This window comes from Microchirus variegatus, assembly GCF_963457635.1.
Source record: "Microchirus variegatus genome assembly, chromosome: 7".
NCBI lineage: Eukaryota > Metazoa > Chordata > Actinopteri > Pleuronectiformes > Soleidae > Microchirus > Microchirus variegatus.
Window position 1 is genome coordinate 14,785,014 of NC_139808.1, and position 20,207 is coordinate 14,805,220.

General features: G+C 40.0%; 2 protein-coding genes across 5 annotated transcripts in view; both read right to left on the minus strand.

The window, feature by feature from the left end:
* The window catches only part of LOC310929205 (copine-9-like), a gene marked incomplete at both ends in the record, with an annotated part of 119,376 nt that extends 115,511 nt beyond the window's left edge, over positions 1–3,865 (minus strand). Inside the window, one exon of the mRNA XM_083891927.1 lies at positions 3,789–3,865. Within this exon, the coding sequence (XP_083748053.1) occupies positions 3,789–3,865 (77 nt within the window). The remainder of the gene's footprint in view (positions 1–3,788) is intronic.
* The window catches only part of mtmr14 (myotubularin related protein 14), a 123,732-nt gene that overhangs the window by 92,755 nt on the left and 10,770 nt on the right, over positions 1–20,207 (minus strand). The window contains exons 12-20 of one of the 4 annotated variants that reach the window (XR_014592876.1): positions 19,785–19,861; positions 18,429–18,465; positions 17,722–17,792; positions 17,544–17,602; positions 17,380–17,457; positions 13,136–13,262; positions 11,863–12,036; positions 10,971–11,177; positions 8,916–10,234 (exon numbers count right to left, since the gene is read on the minus strand). Coding sequence is in view for 3 of the 4 variants with exons in the window: in XM_083892397.1 (XP_083748523.1) it covers positions 10,054–10,234; positions 10,971–11,177; positions 11,863–12,036; positions 13,136–13,262; positions 17,380–17,457; positions 17,544–17,602; positions 17,722–17,792; positions 18,429–18,465; positions 19,785–19,861 (1,011 nt within the window). In the remaining variant the exon portion in view is untranslated. Of the gene's footprint in view, positions 1–6,509; positions 10,235–10,970; positions 11,178–11,862; positions 12,037–13,135; positions 13,263–17,379; positions 17,458–17,543; positions 17,603–17,721; positions 17,793–18,428; positions 18,466–19,784; positions 19,862–20,207 lie in introns of those variants that run through there. The other 3 variants (XM_083892398.1, XM_083892397.1, XM_083892399.1) reach the window with 3 other exon arrangements.

Here is a 20,207-nt window from a genome sequence, read left to right on the forward strand (position 1 = left end):
GCCTTGCCTGTTCACAAGCTGCGCCCCTGGTTGCAGCCCTACACTGTGCCTTTAATAACATATATAATATGTGGGTAAGAAAGACAATTCGTCTTCATCTTAACTTTCTCTGGAAGCATTCCAACATGTACTCAGTGAGAGAACTGACCCCACATGAATGGAACACAGCCATCATTAACTTGAATAATTACACTTGCTGGGTCACTGTGACCGACCATCACTACCAACCACCTGATGTAACAGAGGGTCCTCATATACAGTCAATGTGCAGCGGTGCCTCAATAAGCTCACACATCAGTATGACATTTTAGTTTTTATGAAAGCAGCAGTGAGTTGAGAATGGAGAGGGACTTTGCTGAATCTTTCCTCTTCCTTTTTATTGTGGGAACCTTCATCGCTGGCAATGGCTTAATACATAGATACAGAAATATGTATTCTCTTTTTTCTTTTTTTTACTCTCTTTATCATAATTCAACACACAGAGTTCATTATGAAAGTATGTATCATGTTTATTAAAGCAGATCAAATGTGTTGCACATCTGGATCACATCAGATTTTGGTGCAGACAGAGTTGTGGACTTTCTAATTAAAACATGGACTAAAGGCACAGATGTGTTTCACAGGACCTCTGGGGCCTCGCGCCTTTCATATTTTCTCTTTTGGCTTCATTTTCATTTTTTGACTCTGTGAAGTTTAAGTGTGCTTTATTTTTCATAACTCTGAAATTATACACTGATCTTCTTCGGAGGGTTTCAGAAGACGGTTTTCGGTCAGTATCCTGCACATAACTATAGGGCTTTGTAATGGCAAGAAAATGGCAATACAACAGCGTATACAAGCCTAAGAGTGATGATATGATAAATTGTGATATGAGGTACTTTAAAGGTGCCATAAGAATGTGGCCAAAGTTTCTAACGTAACTGGCAACCCGTAGTTGCTCAGCGGGTGAGACTCTACTGACTGCAATGACTGGTAGATGGCGGTAGGTGGCGCCACATGCCAAAACATGATTTCAAAACATAAACATGATTTGCAGTCTGCAAAATATTTTTTTTAATGCAAATATTTTGGCTGTACTGTTGTTGTTGTTGGTGAGTTCAGTTTGTTATATGAACATTATTCCTGAGTCTCTGTGACATATTAGGAGGATTTTATGGCCAGTTGCTTTAGATTTATTACAGAATGCACCTTTAAGCAAGGCACTATATCGACACTGTCGATAATTTTCTCAATCAATCGTGCATTGTTTGGCCTGTAGAATGTCCTAAAATGTTGGTCTGTGTTTCCCAAACCTGGAACGATGATGCTGACTGACTATGGAGCAAAGAAACCAGAAAATATTCACAGTTTAAGAAGCTGAAGAATCTTGTTTTAAGTCTTTAAAAAAACACTGAAACCAATGAATCACTGATCAGAATAGTTGACGATTCATTTAATAAAAGATTTTCTATTTAAAAAATAAAAAATAACTATGATAAATGCATGAACAATATAGAGGAGGGGTTATTCTAGTGAGCGTGGAGTGAGGTCGGAGGATTAGATATGACACAAAGCCGCTGTTGGAAAACCTGTGTCAAAAAATGTCCATAAAGATACAGAGCTTCAAAGAATAAAACATAAATGTCACACCAGGATATTTTCTTTCATTTCCCTTTACATAACAAATGACAAAATGTAAAGAGGCTCCCACTCAGCTCAGGGTCCTTAGCATCTATGCTTTCCCACTTCCCCCTGACTATAGGTTCAGAAATGATGCCACCACCTAAACCCTAATCCTATTCTCTGACAGTCTGCGGTGTTTATTTCCGGCAAGAGTCATTTCACCACACAATACGTCTGCAGCACTTGAAATGCAATGTTTGAGTCACGGCTGTTGATCAGGTTCACAGAAAGAAACGTGTGTTTACTGTGGAGGCGCATAATGAAACAGTTAGCAGTACAGGCGGAGATAGAGTTCTTTGAAGTGGGTTTGCATGAGGTATCGACACGACACGCGAGGTGACAGTACAGTGTGTGAGAGAGCCAGGTAAAACATGGCTGCCAGTGGCTGCACCTTTAAGAGCCATAACTCAACAGAGAAACACAGTGATTTTACATCACAGCACACAGGAGTAAGTAAGTGACACAAACTTAGAAAAAGAGGCAGTTCCTGTGTGAGAGGAGAGACTTTGGTGCAGGAGAGTAAGCGGTATCCAAAGTAAGAGAAACCTCTCTCAGCTACAAAAAGCTGTCGAATGGCAAGTTAAAGCTGCAAAAAAATAGCATACATTTGAGCTGCCGTACATTTTACGTGGTGGTGAGCCTTTTGTTGAGACTGCTTTATTCCCTTTGTGTTTCCACTTTGCAGAAAAGTTTTCACTGAGTGAGTCGGCTTCTCTCAGCTCTTTGGTCGGCTCTCTTTTACACCAAGTACCACCTGAGAGAATATCGAGCGCTTGAAGTAACACCATTATCAACCGACGTTAAAATACGGCGGCGTAAATAGGCCGAGCAAAGTCAGCGACGGATTTTTCACAGGAGGCAGATTTATTCTCAATGGTACAATTTGCTCTCTTATCGTCCTCATCTTCCTCACATATACTTCACACACTGGTGTAGCGGAATATTAGATTAAGGTGGGAGCGAGAGATATATTGACTCTAATTATTGTTATTTATATCATTTTTATAAATCACATACCTTGGAATATACAGTAGAACAGTATTCATGAAGATTTTGTTGTGGTTTTTATGTCTTTCAATTTATTTCAGTTGTTTTAGATGCATCTCATCGCCTCGTGTGAGCTTCTAACACTTTTTTATGTGTCTGTTTGTCTGTCTGTTTGTGCTTCCACACTTGCACTTGCCAATATGACCAACAGAGGCCGACAGAGGCTTGTTGCGTGAATGGGGTGAAGTCTGTCATCTCTGATTGCCCTGTTTATTTTATTTTATTTTATTTTATTGTTTATATTTGTTTTCGCCAGAGTTTGTTTGTTTGTCTGTCTGTTAGCAACATAACTCCAAAAGTCGGATTTGGCTGAAATTTTCAGGAAATGTCCGCAATGGGATCAGGAACAAGTGAATAAACTTTGGGTGTGATCCGTAGACGCCATCACTGTTTTTATCACTATTTTGTGAGCTGCCTTGGCGGAGGTCTGCGCTCTCCAAGTGCTTTTCTAGCTTTTCAGTGTGGTTATTCTAAAGTTGGATTTAGAAGTACCACCAGAGGAAGCTCTCGTACCATTGGTGGTGCACATACCACAGTTTGAGAACCATAAAATCTATTTTATTTTTAATTCATGTTTTCACTCATGTCGCCCTACCTAAATAATGATCATTTATACTTAGCCTTACAATTAAATCTGCTGTGAGAGTAGTTAAATAAATAAATAAATAAATAAATAAATAAATAAAACATGATTCCCATTAACACTTCATTCTTTCTTTTGTTTTTTTTTGTTTTTTGATGGGGAAAAACACAGTTGATCCAGATTCAAATCTACTCTGTGTGCATCCGTGTGAGTTGAGCTCTCAGAATAAACCCTGGTGCTGTCGGTGAGCGCGCCGTCCCCACGCACTCCTACACCCACAGCACATGCACATTTATTCTTCCTTAAAGGAGAAAAACCCACAGTTCACATCAATGTGGGTATAAAAACGCACGGGGAGAGAAAAGTGCGAGGTGAAGAGAAAACTGCGAGAAACGATCGCAAATTAACGAGAGCGTGTGAAACACAACTGACTCTGGTGTTTAACAACCGTGAAATAACAACATGAAAAAAGCTCAACAAGAAGATGTTTGTTTACCTGCAAGAGACGGTGACTTCAATCTTTGTCGCGGGTACAGTGGAGTTGAGTGGGTCAAAATCCCCTATTGTTGCCATGGCTGAATATTTTCTTTCTTTCTTTTTTCTTTTCTTTTCTTTTTTTTTTTTTTTAAATCAATGAATGAATGGATGAATGAATGAAGAAATCCTGGAAGTTCGCAGTTTTATTACACCACGGATTTCCCTTCTTCCATCCACTGAAGGAGGAGACGAGTGAAGCAGGAATTGTTGCTGCTGATGGAGACTGAAGCGCGGGTGAGGAAGAGGAGGAACTGGCATACCTGAGGACCACGGAGAGAGAGAGGGAGGGAGAGGGAGAGAGAGAGAGCTACACACCACAGATTGATTCACTCACTTTCCCCTGTTTTTTTCTTCCCCTCCATCCATCGCCAGGTGGAGGCAAAGACCTTCTCCACTTCCAGCTGTAACTTGTTGTCCTTGTATGGCGGGTGATTAGTGCCATAAATCGGAGGCTGTGGGTACCACACAGAAGAAAAAAAAGACAAAAGGGGAAAAAAAAACCTCATTATAACAGCTCTTTTTGGTTTCCCTTTTCATTGATGAATATAGACGGAAACAATCTTTTCCTTTTTCGTTTTCAAAAACTTCCCTGTAAAGACGGCGACGACTCAAAACGCTGTAGTACACGTTTGCCACGACTGTAAGCTGTGATGTAACATTACACCAAAAAAACAGAGAAGATTAAAGGTGCATTATGTAATAATTCTGAAGCAACTGGTCATAAAATCTTCCTAATATGTCAAAGAGACTCAGGAATAATGTTCATATAACAAACTGAACTCACCAACAACAACAGTACAGCCAAAATATTCACATTAAAAAAAATCTTGGTTTATGTTTTGAAATCATATATTGGCATGTGGCGCCACCTACCACCGTCTACCAATCATTGCAGCCAGTAGAGTCTCAGCTCTGAGCTACAATGGCGGAGAAAACGAAACCTGAAAGACCTCAGTATTTTGAATTTCAGTGTAGTAACCGTTTTTGGCCACATTCTTACATATGGCGCCTTTAAGCGACTTTATAGATCCCAGGCGTGACTTGCAACAAATCTACCGACTCAATGTCATGAACCTAAATACTTAACAAGAAGGAAATGCATAATTCTGCCACACAACAGAGATCCATCTAACGGACACACACGCACAGAGAGAACACATAAACACGGTCAAAGACAAGAATGAGCTGTGGACTCACTTTAGTTACTTTTCATTGTCAAATAATCAAACAATCTCCAAACACAAGATAATGAATGACAGTGCAAGAGAGGGAAATCATCATTTTCCCAAAGTAGCGTCACGGAAAGCCTCTGCGTATTCACCTAAACCTGTTTCCACGTGGACAGCCCCTTTAGAAGTGATTACACTTCCACAGTTGCGTAATGCGCTATCCAACTGCGTAACCACGGAGACCCCACGAGCCCTCATAGTTCTCCGTCGTGGTGCCGGATACGCGATATAATTTCCCACCCGATCAGTAGGGGTCGCTACGCAAGACTGGTCTCGTCCCATGACGCCAATGGTCGGTAACGCCGTTGGTTGTTGTGCTTCTGGCTACAGTGAGCAATGGCATCTGAGAGAGAAAGACTGTTGTTGTTGCAGCTGAATAACATTGAAACACAGATACTTTTGATACAGAAATGCTCTACTACAAAGGAGCTCACTCCATTGTGCTTATGGCTACGTGTGATGCCAGGTATTGGTTTTTCGACAATGGACTGGAGAGCCACGGCGGCGACCAATCGCTGCCATTGCCGTCTCCGTTGTCCGTTGACAGAATGATGGATGCTTTAACTTAATATAAATCCCACATGTTTAGACTCTAAATGGCTAATTTCTTGCCTCAAATGATCTTAAACACAGACACAGAAAAGTATTTATTTCAGGTGAGAAACGGCCACTGTTTCAATGTTATTCAGCTGTTAAAAAATATTTCATGCAGCTGGAGACGACGGAGAAGCTCTCCGACAGGCTCACAGTAACAGACGTAGAGCACTTTACGCAGAAGTAAAAATTGGGCTTTAGTGCCACTTGCTGGTAAGAAAAGTCATTTCCTCTCACACACACAGGCATAGGATCAGGGCCAGTCCCAGCTTTCATGGGGCCTTAAGCTGAATTTGATTTGGGGCCCCCCCTCCTCCTCCCGACTGGCGACTATACAGGGTTGACCCCGCCTTTCGCTGTACGTCAGCTGGGATTGACACCAGTAGCCATTACATAGGCGCAAACCTCTATTTCTCCACTTTTTGGTGTCATCCATCCATCTTCTGCCGTGTCGTCCTCTGCATGGGCATGTGCTGGTCTTAGATGACGTGGGCCGAAAGATGTGGTCACACCCTGGACAGGTCACCAGTCCATAGTTCTTGAATTTTCTAGATATATCACAAACAGTTAGGGTTATGAGAAGTGTGCATGCGGCAACGACAGAGTTGGCAACAGAAGGGTTTACCTCAGAGGGCAGTAAAAACACAAAAGGTAATAATAATAAGAATTTGTACAATTTCAATAGGTTCCTCGTTCACGAGTGTAACGAGGACCCTAATTAAACAAGTAAACCAGTTAAACCAGGGTTTTTTTAGAACTTAGAATAGATGTGCACTAAATGAGCAACCTTCAACTCCCAAAAAAAAAGAACTTAAAACAAAGCAAGTCACCGAACATGATCTTTTTCTTTCCTTTATTCACTGTCACCTGCTGCTCAGTTCACCTTTCATTATATCCTGCTGCCTGCCAAAGAATTAAGCACAATTTATAACAAAAAAAAAGGTAGAATTAATTAGAAATGCATTGATAGTACAAATAAAAGTCTTTACACGGAACATAAGGACAAGTGCAATGCAGCATTTCAATAAAATATTCTGAAATAAAAAGCAATTTCGTAAAACAAATAAAAATAAAATTATAACATTTCACAACCGAGATACACTTGAACATGTCATGCAAATCCAGTGAGTGAAAAAGTCCAAACTAAACTAGATTATATGATAAGTAATTTAGGCTGCTATTCAGTGACTGTCTCTTATGTGGCAATGGAGTCTGATTATAATTAAGACAAACTTATCTGAAATAATGAGGGGGGGGGCTTTTAAAAAAGCCTAAAACCTGAAGTGACTGTTTGGTCTCAAGTGAACCTGAACAGATTGATCAGCTGTTAGTTAAATCGGACAAAATAGAATTAAACCATTTAAACAAAGCATGCAAAAGCGACTAGAACACATGGCCGTACAAATCAAATACGAAATAAATAAATAAAAAGTGATAGAAACTTGTGAGGCTTTAAAACATCTCTGACCAAACATTCCATGTGGGACTGAGAAAGGAGACTTTGGCCTTGTGAAGCAGAGCAGACGACCAAAATCTACCAAAGAAATTAGTATTTTAGGAAATATGTCTGAATAAACAAATACCTGTATATGATTTGAAATTGAATAATCACCTGTTTGGACAACATTAAACGCAAAGTTGACACTTTGGTGTCCAGACATGTCCCTGAAATTGACACTTTCCAGAAGGGATATCGTCCAAATGAGACCATAATATAATTGCTCACACATTATGTGAACATGGCTGCGTGTGTGTGTGTGAATGTCCTTCCCAAATGTTGTGGATGCTCTTGTGCTGTTAAAAAAGTGTCTGTCCTTGACAGTCTCCCACTGTCCAGCCAATCGTCCTGGGCCAGATGCTGCAGTCCAGCCAAAAACAAACACTGCCAAATTCATCATCAACACGTGTGAACTGCTGGGTTAAATTTGATTTATCAATAGTTCCACTAATTATAATACAGTTTTAGAAGCGCTCCGTCTACATTTCATTTTTGTATGGCTTTAACAAACTAGATAAACAATAAGTAATGAGCTGTGAGGTGTTCAATTAAACAAGAGCTAAGCTACCAATTTTTAATATTCTCACTTAATTCCGAGACTTGTCAATATTACAGTTTAAACAACCCATTTCCTTAATTCCCTTCTAATAATCAAACTAAATTTCATTAAAATACAGTTATTTTCAAAGATAATGAAAATCTCCTCGTTTCTCACGTCTGGGAGCAACCGGTTCTGTTGATGTCATGTAATCGACATTCGTCTTTAAGACTCAACAGCTCTGTGTTACCGTATGACAAAGACTTCACTCTGTGATCACAGGGAAACCTCAAAAAAGCGCGCTTACAAAGGTAAAGCTGCAACGCTGTCATTGTCATTGATCAGCAGGAAGCCCCTCAAGCTTGTAAAAACTATTTTAAACACAGAAAAGTACACTTGGAACGTGACCAGATAAAGCAGAGGTCCGGTTCCATCGTTACTGAAGATAACAAAGGCACAACAACAGTCCTGAGGTACAGCAGCCATCAAAACCATCAGACTAGTCATCCAATAAAAAAAAGAAGTGTGGATCTACACAAAAGGAGTCCAAGTCAGAAATGTGTCTGAGTGTGACCTGAACCAAGGCACACACGTTTGTTTTTTTTGCATAACATGCGACGTGTGATCATGAGCAGGCAGAAATCTTCACATTTGGATTTACTCCACACCGTCTTATGCTACGCCGTCAGTGCTACTGGAGAACATGAAGAGATACGTGGATATGCACATGAATATAACAAACAGGTGAGGTCAGAAGGTACAGTATGTTCTGCGCTTTATCTCCTCGCTTTACTTAAAAGTCCTGTTTCCTACGTTTGATTACGCGATAACACATTTCACATGTACGATGATCTAATCAGACCCCCCCCCCCCCCCCACACCAAGACCATCACACGAGACACTGGACTATCTCTGAAAATGTGTCCACTGTGGCCACACACAATGTACTAAGAATGTAGTTAGCTCTAGCATGACCTCCTCTGCCAAGTAGCAACAGCTTGTGTTTACTTGTGCACCACAAAATGATCCACAACCGCAATCATGCAAGAAACGCGACACAGAAAATAGCTTTTGCCGCTTTTTCCCAATACATGGTCCCGCCACACCTCGCCTCGGCACGACGCCTCTACACGGTTCGGTTGGTTTTCCACTACAATGATAGTACCTCCTCAACGTGGGCGAAGTCATCACTGCACGGCTGCAGTGACATTGTTTTATACGTGACACACACACAAACTAGTGACTTGTAAAGCAGTTTGTTTTCAGTGTAACTGAATCATTAGAATCAGTAAATCTAAAAGATTTGTTGAGTACTTCCTGAAATACAGCAGCAGGGTTTGTGATGCGGCTCGTTGCTCGCAATCGTCGGCTTTCAGCAGTGTTGTCGCTAAATACACCAGACTCCTCTGTAAAATTTTAATCACCTTTCTAAATGTTGGAGATTAACGTAAGTTTTCAGGATTTTTCAGGTTTCTTAACTGACCTACAGTTCGGCATTGTTTGGTTTGATTCTTGTGTCGGATGTCCTTGCTCATGCCTTTCTGTGACGACGTCACATATAGTATCAGTTCAGCTTGCTTAGAACCTCGCCAGAGCACGTACTAAAAAAAGTACCAGGTACGATCACTAATGGAAAAGCAAAATTGCCGTGCCGAGTCGAGTCGTGCCGGGACCGCGTAGTAGAAAAATGCCAAAATGGTGTTCCTTGTGAACTCAACATTACAGTGGAATTTGAATTCCATGCTAAGAATGAATCTTAGTTACCAAACTACAGTTTAAATGGAAACTTGAACACATTAAGTGCTTTGTTGATCTCGCCTTCAACATCCACCTGAACTGAAGAATCTTCCTGTGCTTGGATCAGTAAAGAATAGCAGCACAAAACAAGAGAATTAAAAAACGAATAGCTTCCACTACACGGGACATCTGCGCTCTCTCTCTCTGCAGAGACACTTTAAGGATTAAAAATGTATGAAGACATTAAGGAAGAACAGAGTAAAAAGGAATCCTTTATATATTCTGCCAGTAAAGGGTACAAACCCTGTGTTTTCAGCCATTTACTTTTCAACAGCCACACAGCCACTTGCTTGCACAATCCCTTTTTGATACTGTGGCTGAAAACATTTCTCTCCCTGAATGTGACAGATGACATCGACATGGAAAAATAAAAGTCCAGAGAAACGCTGGAGCAGCAGAGAAAAATATAAAATCCAGAACATGGAAAATGAGAAAAAGATTTAAAAAATAAAATGCTTCACCCCTGAATTGGACAGAGCTATTTGGCACTTTTTTGTACTTAAGTCCAGACTGAAACGATGTGGATGGATGGAAGCAGAAGGAGGGTTTGAGGTCACATTGAGAGGGTTCAGACGATGGCGTTAGTGCCTCGAAGGCCGACCCCACGGGCGAACTGCTCCAGCAGGCCAGAGATGGCGCCGGAGGGACTCGGTGCTGACGACTTCAGGCCCACAGTGGAGCTGTAGGCTGCCAGAAAGACTTCCCGCACTGCCTCCAAACGGGCCTGACGCTCAGAGGGGATGGGACACCTGGAGAGGAAATGGAGCGTGGAATGAGAAGACGGGGAAAAAGGAAATGATTAGGAAAAGGAAATTCTATTTTTGACAGGGTTATAAAATATAAATTAGCAACAAAATAAATCATAATGATGGTGGCAGGCAGAGTTTGGATGAACAGCACAAAGAATTCCAGAATAAAACATCACAGCGCTCACATCATCATCATCACAACCAACTGTCTGCTTCTCTTTCTTCACTCCAGATACAGATGGATAGATGTTAGATGGATGTATTTGCGTTTTCTGACTGAAGTGATACTAGTGGGACACTCTCAGTTTGGCAGTCACAAGAAGTGGAAATTAAAATGTATCGCCTGCTGGGAGCAGAGAGGGCGAGGAGGAGGAGTATTCATCTCTCTTGATTCTCCTCATCCATCATCTACTGCTCTCTACACCTCCGTGGAGAAACGGTGATCAGACTGCAAGATGACAAAGGTCCATGACAGAGAAACCCTCGTTGATGACTTGAATTTCGTTTGCACACGTAAAAGAGAAATCCTTTACATTTGTCTAATGTTGTCAAAGACGTGCACTGAGCCGATCTCCATAACATGAGTCATCTCTATTATGTCGAGAGTTCCGAGTGTGAAAACCACCACAGCATCTGAGCCTCACAGAATCTCATCAGATCATTATTCATCCAAATATTATTTAATTATCCCCGACTGATTTCACGACTATTATTAATAATACTAAGATATACTTACATTCTCCCACTGGGTCCTTCGTCCCTAAAACTGAAGGGCAGAGGGGAGTCATAGGCAGCAGCAACAGCTGATAAATTGGAGGAGGCCGAGGCCAGCTGAGGTGGGAAGTGAGCGTGGTCATGGATGCTTCCACAACCAGAAACTATCTGCCAACTGCCATACTCTGTGGAAAGGGAGGAACCTGACCTGGGGTACTCTGCTGCTAACCTGAAAGACAGGCAAGTGGAAAAATAGTAATATTTCATTGCTTTTTTTTTGTTTTACTAGGTCACAGAGATGGAAGCGTAGACATTTAGAGATCTTCAGAACCACTTCTCTCTTCAATATTTCGCAACCCGCTCCGCCTGAGCAGCTAAACAAAACATCACAGTAGGGCACGAGCAGAGTAAACAACCCAGAACGAGAGGAAAGAGAAGCGGGGTAAGAGCTGAGACATCTCCTGTTGGAGATAAGGGCATCAACAGTCGTATGAGTGATAGTTTCTGCTATTATTAGCTCAGTGGTTCTCAAAGTTTTCATACCAAGTAACACCTGAGAAATTATTGAGCTCCATTTTCTTTTCTACGCTCTACGGTCAAAATTCCTCAGCTCAACTACTGTCACTTACCCTGGTATATACAGTAGAACAGTAGTTTTCTTTTTTTTTATAATATGTACCACAGTTTCAGAACCATGGATTAAGTAAATATCAGAGGCAATGTAACTGTAGAAAGAAAGAAAGAAATAGTTTCAGACCACAGTCTCTGTTGTGTTACTCTCAATCTTCTTATGAATAAAATGAAGACGCTGTGCCTCTGGTGATCATCTAAAATTTACACTGAGCAAGTGTGTGTATAAAAATATGACAGCTAGGTTGAAGCGCCGCAGGACGAGGCGAAGGAAGTTCCCTCACCTTCTGCCAGGAACAGCCAACGGGCTGCTGCCAGTGCGTGTGACGGCCGGGTCTGATTGGTTAGAGGAGGAGGAGCCGGAAGACCTGGCCTCATTTAGTGGATGGGAGAAATGATCGTCCAGAGGGTTCTTATTCCAAACAACCATCTGAGGGGAGGAGGTGATGCCTTTTCTCCTGAGGAGAGACATGGACACATCATCATCATCATCAGAGGAGGAGGAGGAGGAGGAGGAGCATCTGCAACCATAACTGTTACTGATATAAATGACTGATGATGAAAAAGATAACAATGAAGTGAAGGACAATAAAATATGTGACTATACTGACTGTAGTTTATTTAGGTCGACCTGTGCTTCTTTCCCTCATTTCAATGTAATCAGCGAGACGAGTCAGCAATTATGGCTGAGCATTAATCAAATTCATCCACTCATCATCCAGCAATGCACTGTCTTAGCAACAACCCCCCATTGCTCACTTGCTGTGTGTTGCAGCCAGGAAAATGCATTTGTTTTATTAAAACATGGCATGTATTTTTGGGGTCCACATTAAACTGACTATTACTATTTTATTATATATTTTCTATTTATACTTTGATTTGTCTATTTAAGGGCAGGTTTGACAAAATGTCCAAAATTAATTTAGCTATTTCATTAAGTTAATTTAGGTTAAAGTTAATTTAATTTTATAATGATGGATAAATGAATGAATCACATTTTCAGCAGCCACAGCAACACTTCCATTCATTCAAATGTTGCATTTAAATCGCAATGTGATTAAAGCAGCCACTGTTGACCTATAAAATGCACACAGATGATGTGTGGATTTACCAGTCTTGATCATCTGCAGACTTAGGTGTATGGTGATTGGTCAGATCGCCATAGCAACCATTTTAGCTCACATTTACTCTCTTAGCATCTATTTGCTGCTTAATATTACTCCATGTATGATGGTGGAGGAGCACAATGAGGACTCTATCAACAGCAAGCATTCAATTTGCACTTGAAGTCTTGTTGTTTTGCTTTTTAACATTGGATGATAAAGAACGCTGTGTATACACAATGTGTATTTTCTATATGTCAGAAATGTGAAATTAGGAAAATGTGAAAAAGTTGAACGTAAACCCAGTGTAAAGTATATAAAGCTTTTTCAACTTGCAATGTAAATAAATAATACAAATAAAAGCGTGTGTCAAAGCAAATTAGGGACAACAAAACAACAAACTATTATTTACTAAAGTGTGCGCGTATATGTGGATAATGTCTGCGATACTGACCAGCTGGAGGCCTGGGACTGGCTGGAGAACAGGTCCACAGAGTCGTTGTTGAGGCTTCCACCCACCTCCTCAGTAATGAGGGAAAACTCGCTGCTCAGACTGGTCACGCTGCCACGATCCCTCGACTCTGTATGCAACCACACAGCACAGCCATGTTAGTTCAGCTGAGCAGGTGTGTTTTCAAACACCAAGGGTCCAATGCTGTCAATGCTGACGTTTAATGTTCAAGAGGCCAATGTGACGTTGACCTTTGGTCACCCAAAACTTATTACAACAAAATATCGATCCTAAGACTCTTGGTATAAAACAGCACTGTTATTCTAAGACTGCCATGCACAGGAGTATCAACTATCTATTCACAAGTTTTGTCATCTTTCCTTGTAAACATTACTGTTCGCATGTACTTGTGTATTAATACAACTTTCATACTTAAACAATAACTTGAGTCCTCCTGCAATTCACGTAATTAGCCCAAATTCATGGAGCCATGGAGTTTATATTCCTACAGTTTCCAGTCAGGTCATACAAAATCTACTCTTATAGACATTATATATTTGGCCACCCACATCTAAGCAGATCATCTGTAAGTGTAAATAAGGATTCCCTCATGCCCGTCCTCAAACAGCACATTCACAGGGAGAAATTTTACATTTTCACATTGCATCATTTTATAATTTCTGTCCTCATTGCATCACTGTGTTATTGGTTTTATTCTCACTGCAATGCAAAAAAAATAATCCTTTTATTCATACTTATTTTGTTAACTTGTTTATATCAATTCTTTATATTCGGCTATACATGTTTTAGGTTAAGTGTGACCTTGAACTTTGACCAAAATTGTATCTTTAGTGAGTATAATGACTCACTAATGGACTGATGCAAAAATACTACCCAAGACAGACAACTTAAACTTTTTCCCCAGCTGAGAAAAAACTTCCATCGAATGATGAACACTGAATAATCCTCCATTACTACCACATTAAAGTGTTGCATAAAAGAGTTGAAGAGAAGACATTAACACCTGTGAAACTGAAAGTCTGTTACATAAACCCATATATTGACGAGTATACTCAAGACTATACTGAAGGTTCACTGCCTGCAGACACGAAGGCTGGTGGTGACGCAAGATGTTTTGCATACGAGCCTTGAAACTTTTCAAAAGGCATGAGAGCAGTTGTGTTATCGCCCAGAGTCTCACTGCTTTGTCTCTGCCCCGATACAGAGCACTCACAGCGCTCACAACCTTTGTTGTTCATCATTGCATCAGACAAGAAACAAGAGGCTGGAGTTCACCCACAAGTACGTCAAAAAAAGAAAATAATGACATAACTTCCTACACAAGTTTTAGACTTATCTAAAACCTCAAACGCAAGGAGGAAAACACGGGGTATGTGTAATACAACACAAGTGATGGATTTACTTTAACAGATGCAACTAGGGCTGCAACAATTATTTGATAAATCAATTATTGGTCTCCGCTAAGGAGGTATATGTTTTCACCTGATTTTGTTTGTCTGTCTGTCTGTTAGCAACATAACTCGAAAAGTCACCGATGGATTTGAAATTTGAAATTTTCAGGAAATGTCCGCAACGGCCCCAGCAACAACTGATTAAATTTTGATTTGCATGATCCGTAGACGCTATCAATATTTTTATCGCTATTTTGTAGGGGGCTGAGCTGCCTTGGCGGAGATCTGCGCTCTCCGAGTGCTTTTCTAGTTAAAACTATTTTCATAATCGTTTAATCAGTGTGATTGTTTTTCCAATAATTGAAACGAGCTTTCTGACTCTTCAGCGTCTTAAATGTGAATATTTTCACATAATTTCCAGGTTTGGGAAACACCGATCAACTTCTTTCAACATTACTACAGTACACTTGATTACTACACTTGATTAATTGTGAAAATCATTGATTAAAATAATAATAATAAACTTTATTTGTATAGCAATTGTTAGCAAAATGTTATAAAAAGCTTAACAGACTAATCAAATATTAAAAGGTGTCTTGCAAGGAAAAACTGCAGACCAAGAGTTCATACAATGAGCAAGAACTAGGCAACAGTGAAGAGAAATTATGAAAATAATTGTTAGTTGCAGCCCTTGATGCAACACCTCTATGCCCCGGGCAGTTCCGAGTGTAAAACTATTTGGTCACTGTTGTAGCTGGTTAGCAAGAAGCTGGGGTTGTGCCCGTTATCAGCATCCTTGCTGAGAAAAGCACCCCCTAAAGAACAATCATCTCAGGAACAGCAAAAACAGTCTGCCAGAAAATTCGCCTGCTGCTCGTCCCTCTCCTGAACCCTACTCTATGACGCATCAGCATCAGTTCTGGAACCATAGTATACTCCCAAAGGTATTTCATGTTTGGACATACATGAACATAACTGTTATTTACAATGGTTATTGTATTGAAGTCAGTGTAGTGTGTAATTAGGACTGAATTAGAACTGCAATGCTGAAAAGACAGTAAATATGTAGGCTATTCCACTATCCAATTATTTCAGATAGTTCTCTTCTCACACACGGAGAGTAAGAAATGAGACGGTGGAGCCGTGTGTGTGTGTGTGTGTGTGTGTTGTGTCAAGCAACACATAATTATGGGCCTGTTCACACAGGATATCCATCAAAACATCCACACAACTCCACAAATCTGCGAGTGTTGTTTGACAGCATAGATGGAAAAACATCATGTTTGGAAAATAAACATTACCTATTATTGATGTTACGTTTATGATATATGTTGACATTTTTCCTATATTGTTTGGAGTCAACTGTCTTATAGATAACTAACTAGATGCAACTGAGTGGGAAAAAAAGAGGCAATCTCATTAAAACCTTGAATTTCAGGGCAGTGGTGCATACAGCACATCACCACTAAGGAGGCAGTTACTTTTCAACAAACTTTGCTGTCATGAGAGCTGTAATAAGTTGGAAATTCAGAGTGACAAAATCATCCTACATTCAAACCATATCCTTATATGTGTTTCACTTGGGGATTTGTTTGTTGCAATCAGCTCATGGTAACATGTTTATTTTTCGACCACTTCACTGTTTCCAGTTGCCTGACGAGTGTGAATGTGGCTTTTCAAAAAACGACATTCTTTTTTTTCCACCTGAACAATTTCTCTCCATTTATACATTGAGGCCCTGTTTACACGAGGACACGGGTAGAAGCAACAAAATATTTTACCAGACGTGCCTTTCGTTTAGACAGAGACAACGTTTTTGGGGCTTAAAAACGCAAACATCTGAAACCACCCCCCAGAGTGGAAAACTTGAATATGCAAAACTCTGCTCAGATCTGCTCACGTTGCGTACGCGTTAACGTCACATACATACATGAGTACAGGGTAATAAACCAACATGTCAAATTATTTCCATGAGTCGGACCTTCAAGCTGCTCTGGCAGCTCTAATGAACTTACAGGAGTCTTATTACTGGCACACGTTTGCGTCACCTGGCAGCTGGGGGGGCAAGGCTCTAAATTGGGGGCAGCTGCCCCCAATTTAGAGCCTTGAACAGTATGTTTTTCTCTTTGATTAGTTTTGATTTTAGTAAAGGCAAAAACAGCTTCATACAATATATTAAAACCTGTCATGTTTTAATCCATAACGTTTCGCGGGATTACTTCACAACACACTACGCAGCAGTGTGTTGTAGAAGTAGACCTGCTTTAAAACCACTTATTGTCAGCTATCACAGCAATTTAAACCAGGTGACATCCTTTACTTTTCTAACTGGGAAAATAACACACACAATAGCATTAAGTAGTCTAACCATAACTGTTCTGTGTAATAAATATCTTCTGATTTTAGATGTATTTGTACGTATTGACTACATGGCCCAGCCCTACAGTGGAGTGATACAAGGATAACCAGAGCTTCTCACAATGAAAAGGAGAGTTTTAGTAAGAAAAGTGCACAGCAGAAGAGGAGGGAAATGAAGGAGAAGGTAGTGAATTGGAGAGACCAGGAGGCTCAAAGCAGAAGAAGACCACAGAAGGAAATGAACAAATAAGTGAAGGAGAAGAGGATGTGAGGGATGAAGAGGAGGAGGCTGCTGCAGATTCAGAAAGTGAGACAGAGGCAGGGAGTGACAGGGAGGAATAGGGTCCTCAGCCTTTAAAGTTTGATTTTTAATATTTTTGCACTTTTTATTTTAGATTTTAATTTTGCTATTAATACTTTTACTTTTAGTAAGTATTTTTTTTTTGCATCCATTTACATTTGGGAATTATTGCATACCTTCCTCCCATGCCACCCTGCCAAGACCTCTTGCCCCCGCTTTGCCACCCCATGTAGAATTTTCTAGATCCGCCACTGCTGCATATATGAATACATTCTGTATTAAATGAGCTGCATCCATCAAAGGTATGTCAGAGAGGCCATGTACAGATGCTCTGACTTACTTAACTGGCAGAGATCTTCCACAGTGAAATCACTGTCTTTGAAGTGGGAATTCTTCCTTCTGTAGGGAAAAAGAATATATGATGAGGTAACATCGGATGGATCAAAAGAAAATAGATAAGACAGGATGCTGTATATTACACAAAGGGAGTAGAAAGAAAGAAAACGGGTGGTACACACCTCGGTTTCCTAACAGCAGAGAACTTCTCTGAGACAATGTGCTTCAAAAAATTGAAGCAAAAGAAGAAAATCTGCAGGAGGAAGAAGATGTAAAGAATGAACTTGGTCTGATTTAGCTGTGAAGTCAGAGAGGAGCACACTGCAGCTGCAGCTTAAACAAAATGAGATGACATGTTGCTGTTCTGTTCTTCTCTCCTGACACACACACTCTGCTTCTTCTCTGATACATACATGATTCTCTCTGTGAGGAGAAGAGAAATGTTGGTCTAAAATAAACCCTGCTTGACAAGAAATTACAGCTTCTTTCCAAATTAAGTGCAGTGGTCTGCATGGCAACAGGAGGCCCCCTGCAATATCCGAGCAGCCATTATCTGATTTCCTTTTTTTTGTACTGAATCACCTGCTGTTCTGTCTACAAAGAAAGAGCACAATTAATTTTAAATGACGTGAAACTAAATTGCACAGCGTTTAGTGTGAAAAGCTTAGATCTTCTTTCTGAGGATGATGTTGCACATGATAAAACAGACAGTGTGCGGCGTGGTATGAAAAGAATACAAGTAAATCTTACAACAAGTCCAACATACAAGACCAGACTGATTCAAATAATTGTCATTCAGGACTTTTATTTAATCACTAAATGAAAGTTCCATTATCATCACCATTGTCATAGAAAGAAACAAATAAACCTGAGTCGGAGATAAACTCACCTCCTCCCCTTTGGAGAGTCGATCTGGCAGCATGTGACTGGAATCAGAAACAGAGAAATAAAATATGACAGCTGAATACTGAAACAGTCCCTGAGCAATGACTGACAGGTCTGTGCTATTGATGAGAAACAAGCTATTGATTGTCTCCTATTGGAATTTTCTAATGCAATATTTCACTGTCGCGGAACATGAGTACCATCTTTATTCACTTCAGATGTGAATGGAACAAATAAGATCAGATGATTGCCTGATTAAGAAAAGTACAGAAGCGATATTGTTTTCTCTGCTTCATCCAACTCTGTTCTCATTCCTTGTTCTCTTCTCTTAATTCAAGATCTAATTTCAATAAGCTTCACTGGTACAACACTCATGAGTGATGCCAAAGCACAACTAAAACACTAAAGGTTCTATGGAATAGATTCATGACATAAAATATCCAGTATAAGAAAGGTAATATACAACAATATTAAACATTAACAAATAAACACGTGGAGATGCAGCACATTTATATATATATATATTTGACAAATGTCTGTATCTGCTGTGTGTTTGTTTGTTTGTTTGATTTTTGTTGTTAGAGGAAATTACTTTTGATTTGAAGGCTAACACACAGTGAGTCAGGCTGCATCCATATTTCTGCATTTTCAGTTCAAGACAAAAACACTTCACAAGCTAAAACAATCTGTGTCTGAATCATCATCTCAGTGAGTCCACGTGAACAGACCTGAAAATGTGCAGTGCTCCACAAATGTATTAAACCACCAGCCAAAGCTACAGCTGCCCTAAATTAACAGCGTCAGTAACTATCAAAATAAAATATTTATTATTGTTATCATCCATGAATTTTTAAGTGTACTGTTTAACAACAAAAGCAGAAGAGATAGTAAAGCACATTTATTTCTTCATATTATGTCTTGATTATAGTTATTTACTTGCATCCTGAACAGAAAAATATGTTTTAGTGGTTGAATGTGTACGACTAATTTCTCAAAGAAACCAAGTGAGTCGGCTCAAAATTTTAGTGTGAAAATATGAATTCAGTTTGTTATTTGCCAAATAAATAACAATAAAAAAAATTCTAAATTTCTAAAATATTCATGTTTTTATGACAGGTGGGGTGGTCTAATACATTTGATAAGCATTCTGGTTCACTGCACCTGCACGTGTTGGTGTAAGCTGGAAACAGATTATCTCCTCTGCAGTTGTTTGCTTAGTTTTCACAAATACAACTAACAATAACACAGTGCATCTAAAACAAGATGACATTTGCAAATGCACTAATGAAATATTTATGCCAGCTTATGCAGCTCATGTGAGTCATGAAATTAGGAGGATTATCATTATTTATTTTTTTACCCAAAGAGGAACCAGTCGTATGCGATGGTCAGATACAGAATCTCAGCTGGCTCCAGGCTGGCATGCACCGCGCCATCCTTAGGTAAGAGACAGATGACAGAAAGTGAAAAAAACAACACTTGTACCAGAGTCTAATTACCACGACATGTCATGTAGCTCTACACAACCAAACTTCATTTCTCATTCTGTATGAAAAGCACAAGTGCAGTGTGTGATTACATGCGAGCTTTGAGTATGCACTTTGAGTATGTCTTGAGAAAAAGGCTGCACACTTAGGGCATGGGAGTTCTATTTTTAATAAATGTGGTGAATACAGAAGAGGCTAATTAAAGCACATGTTTGAAATATAATGAATGAGAAGAGAGGGGGGGGGGGTGCCGAGGCCAAGGCTGATGGGATTACTAAAGTCACTAATGAATGTTG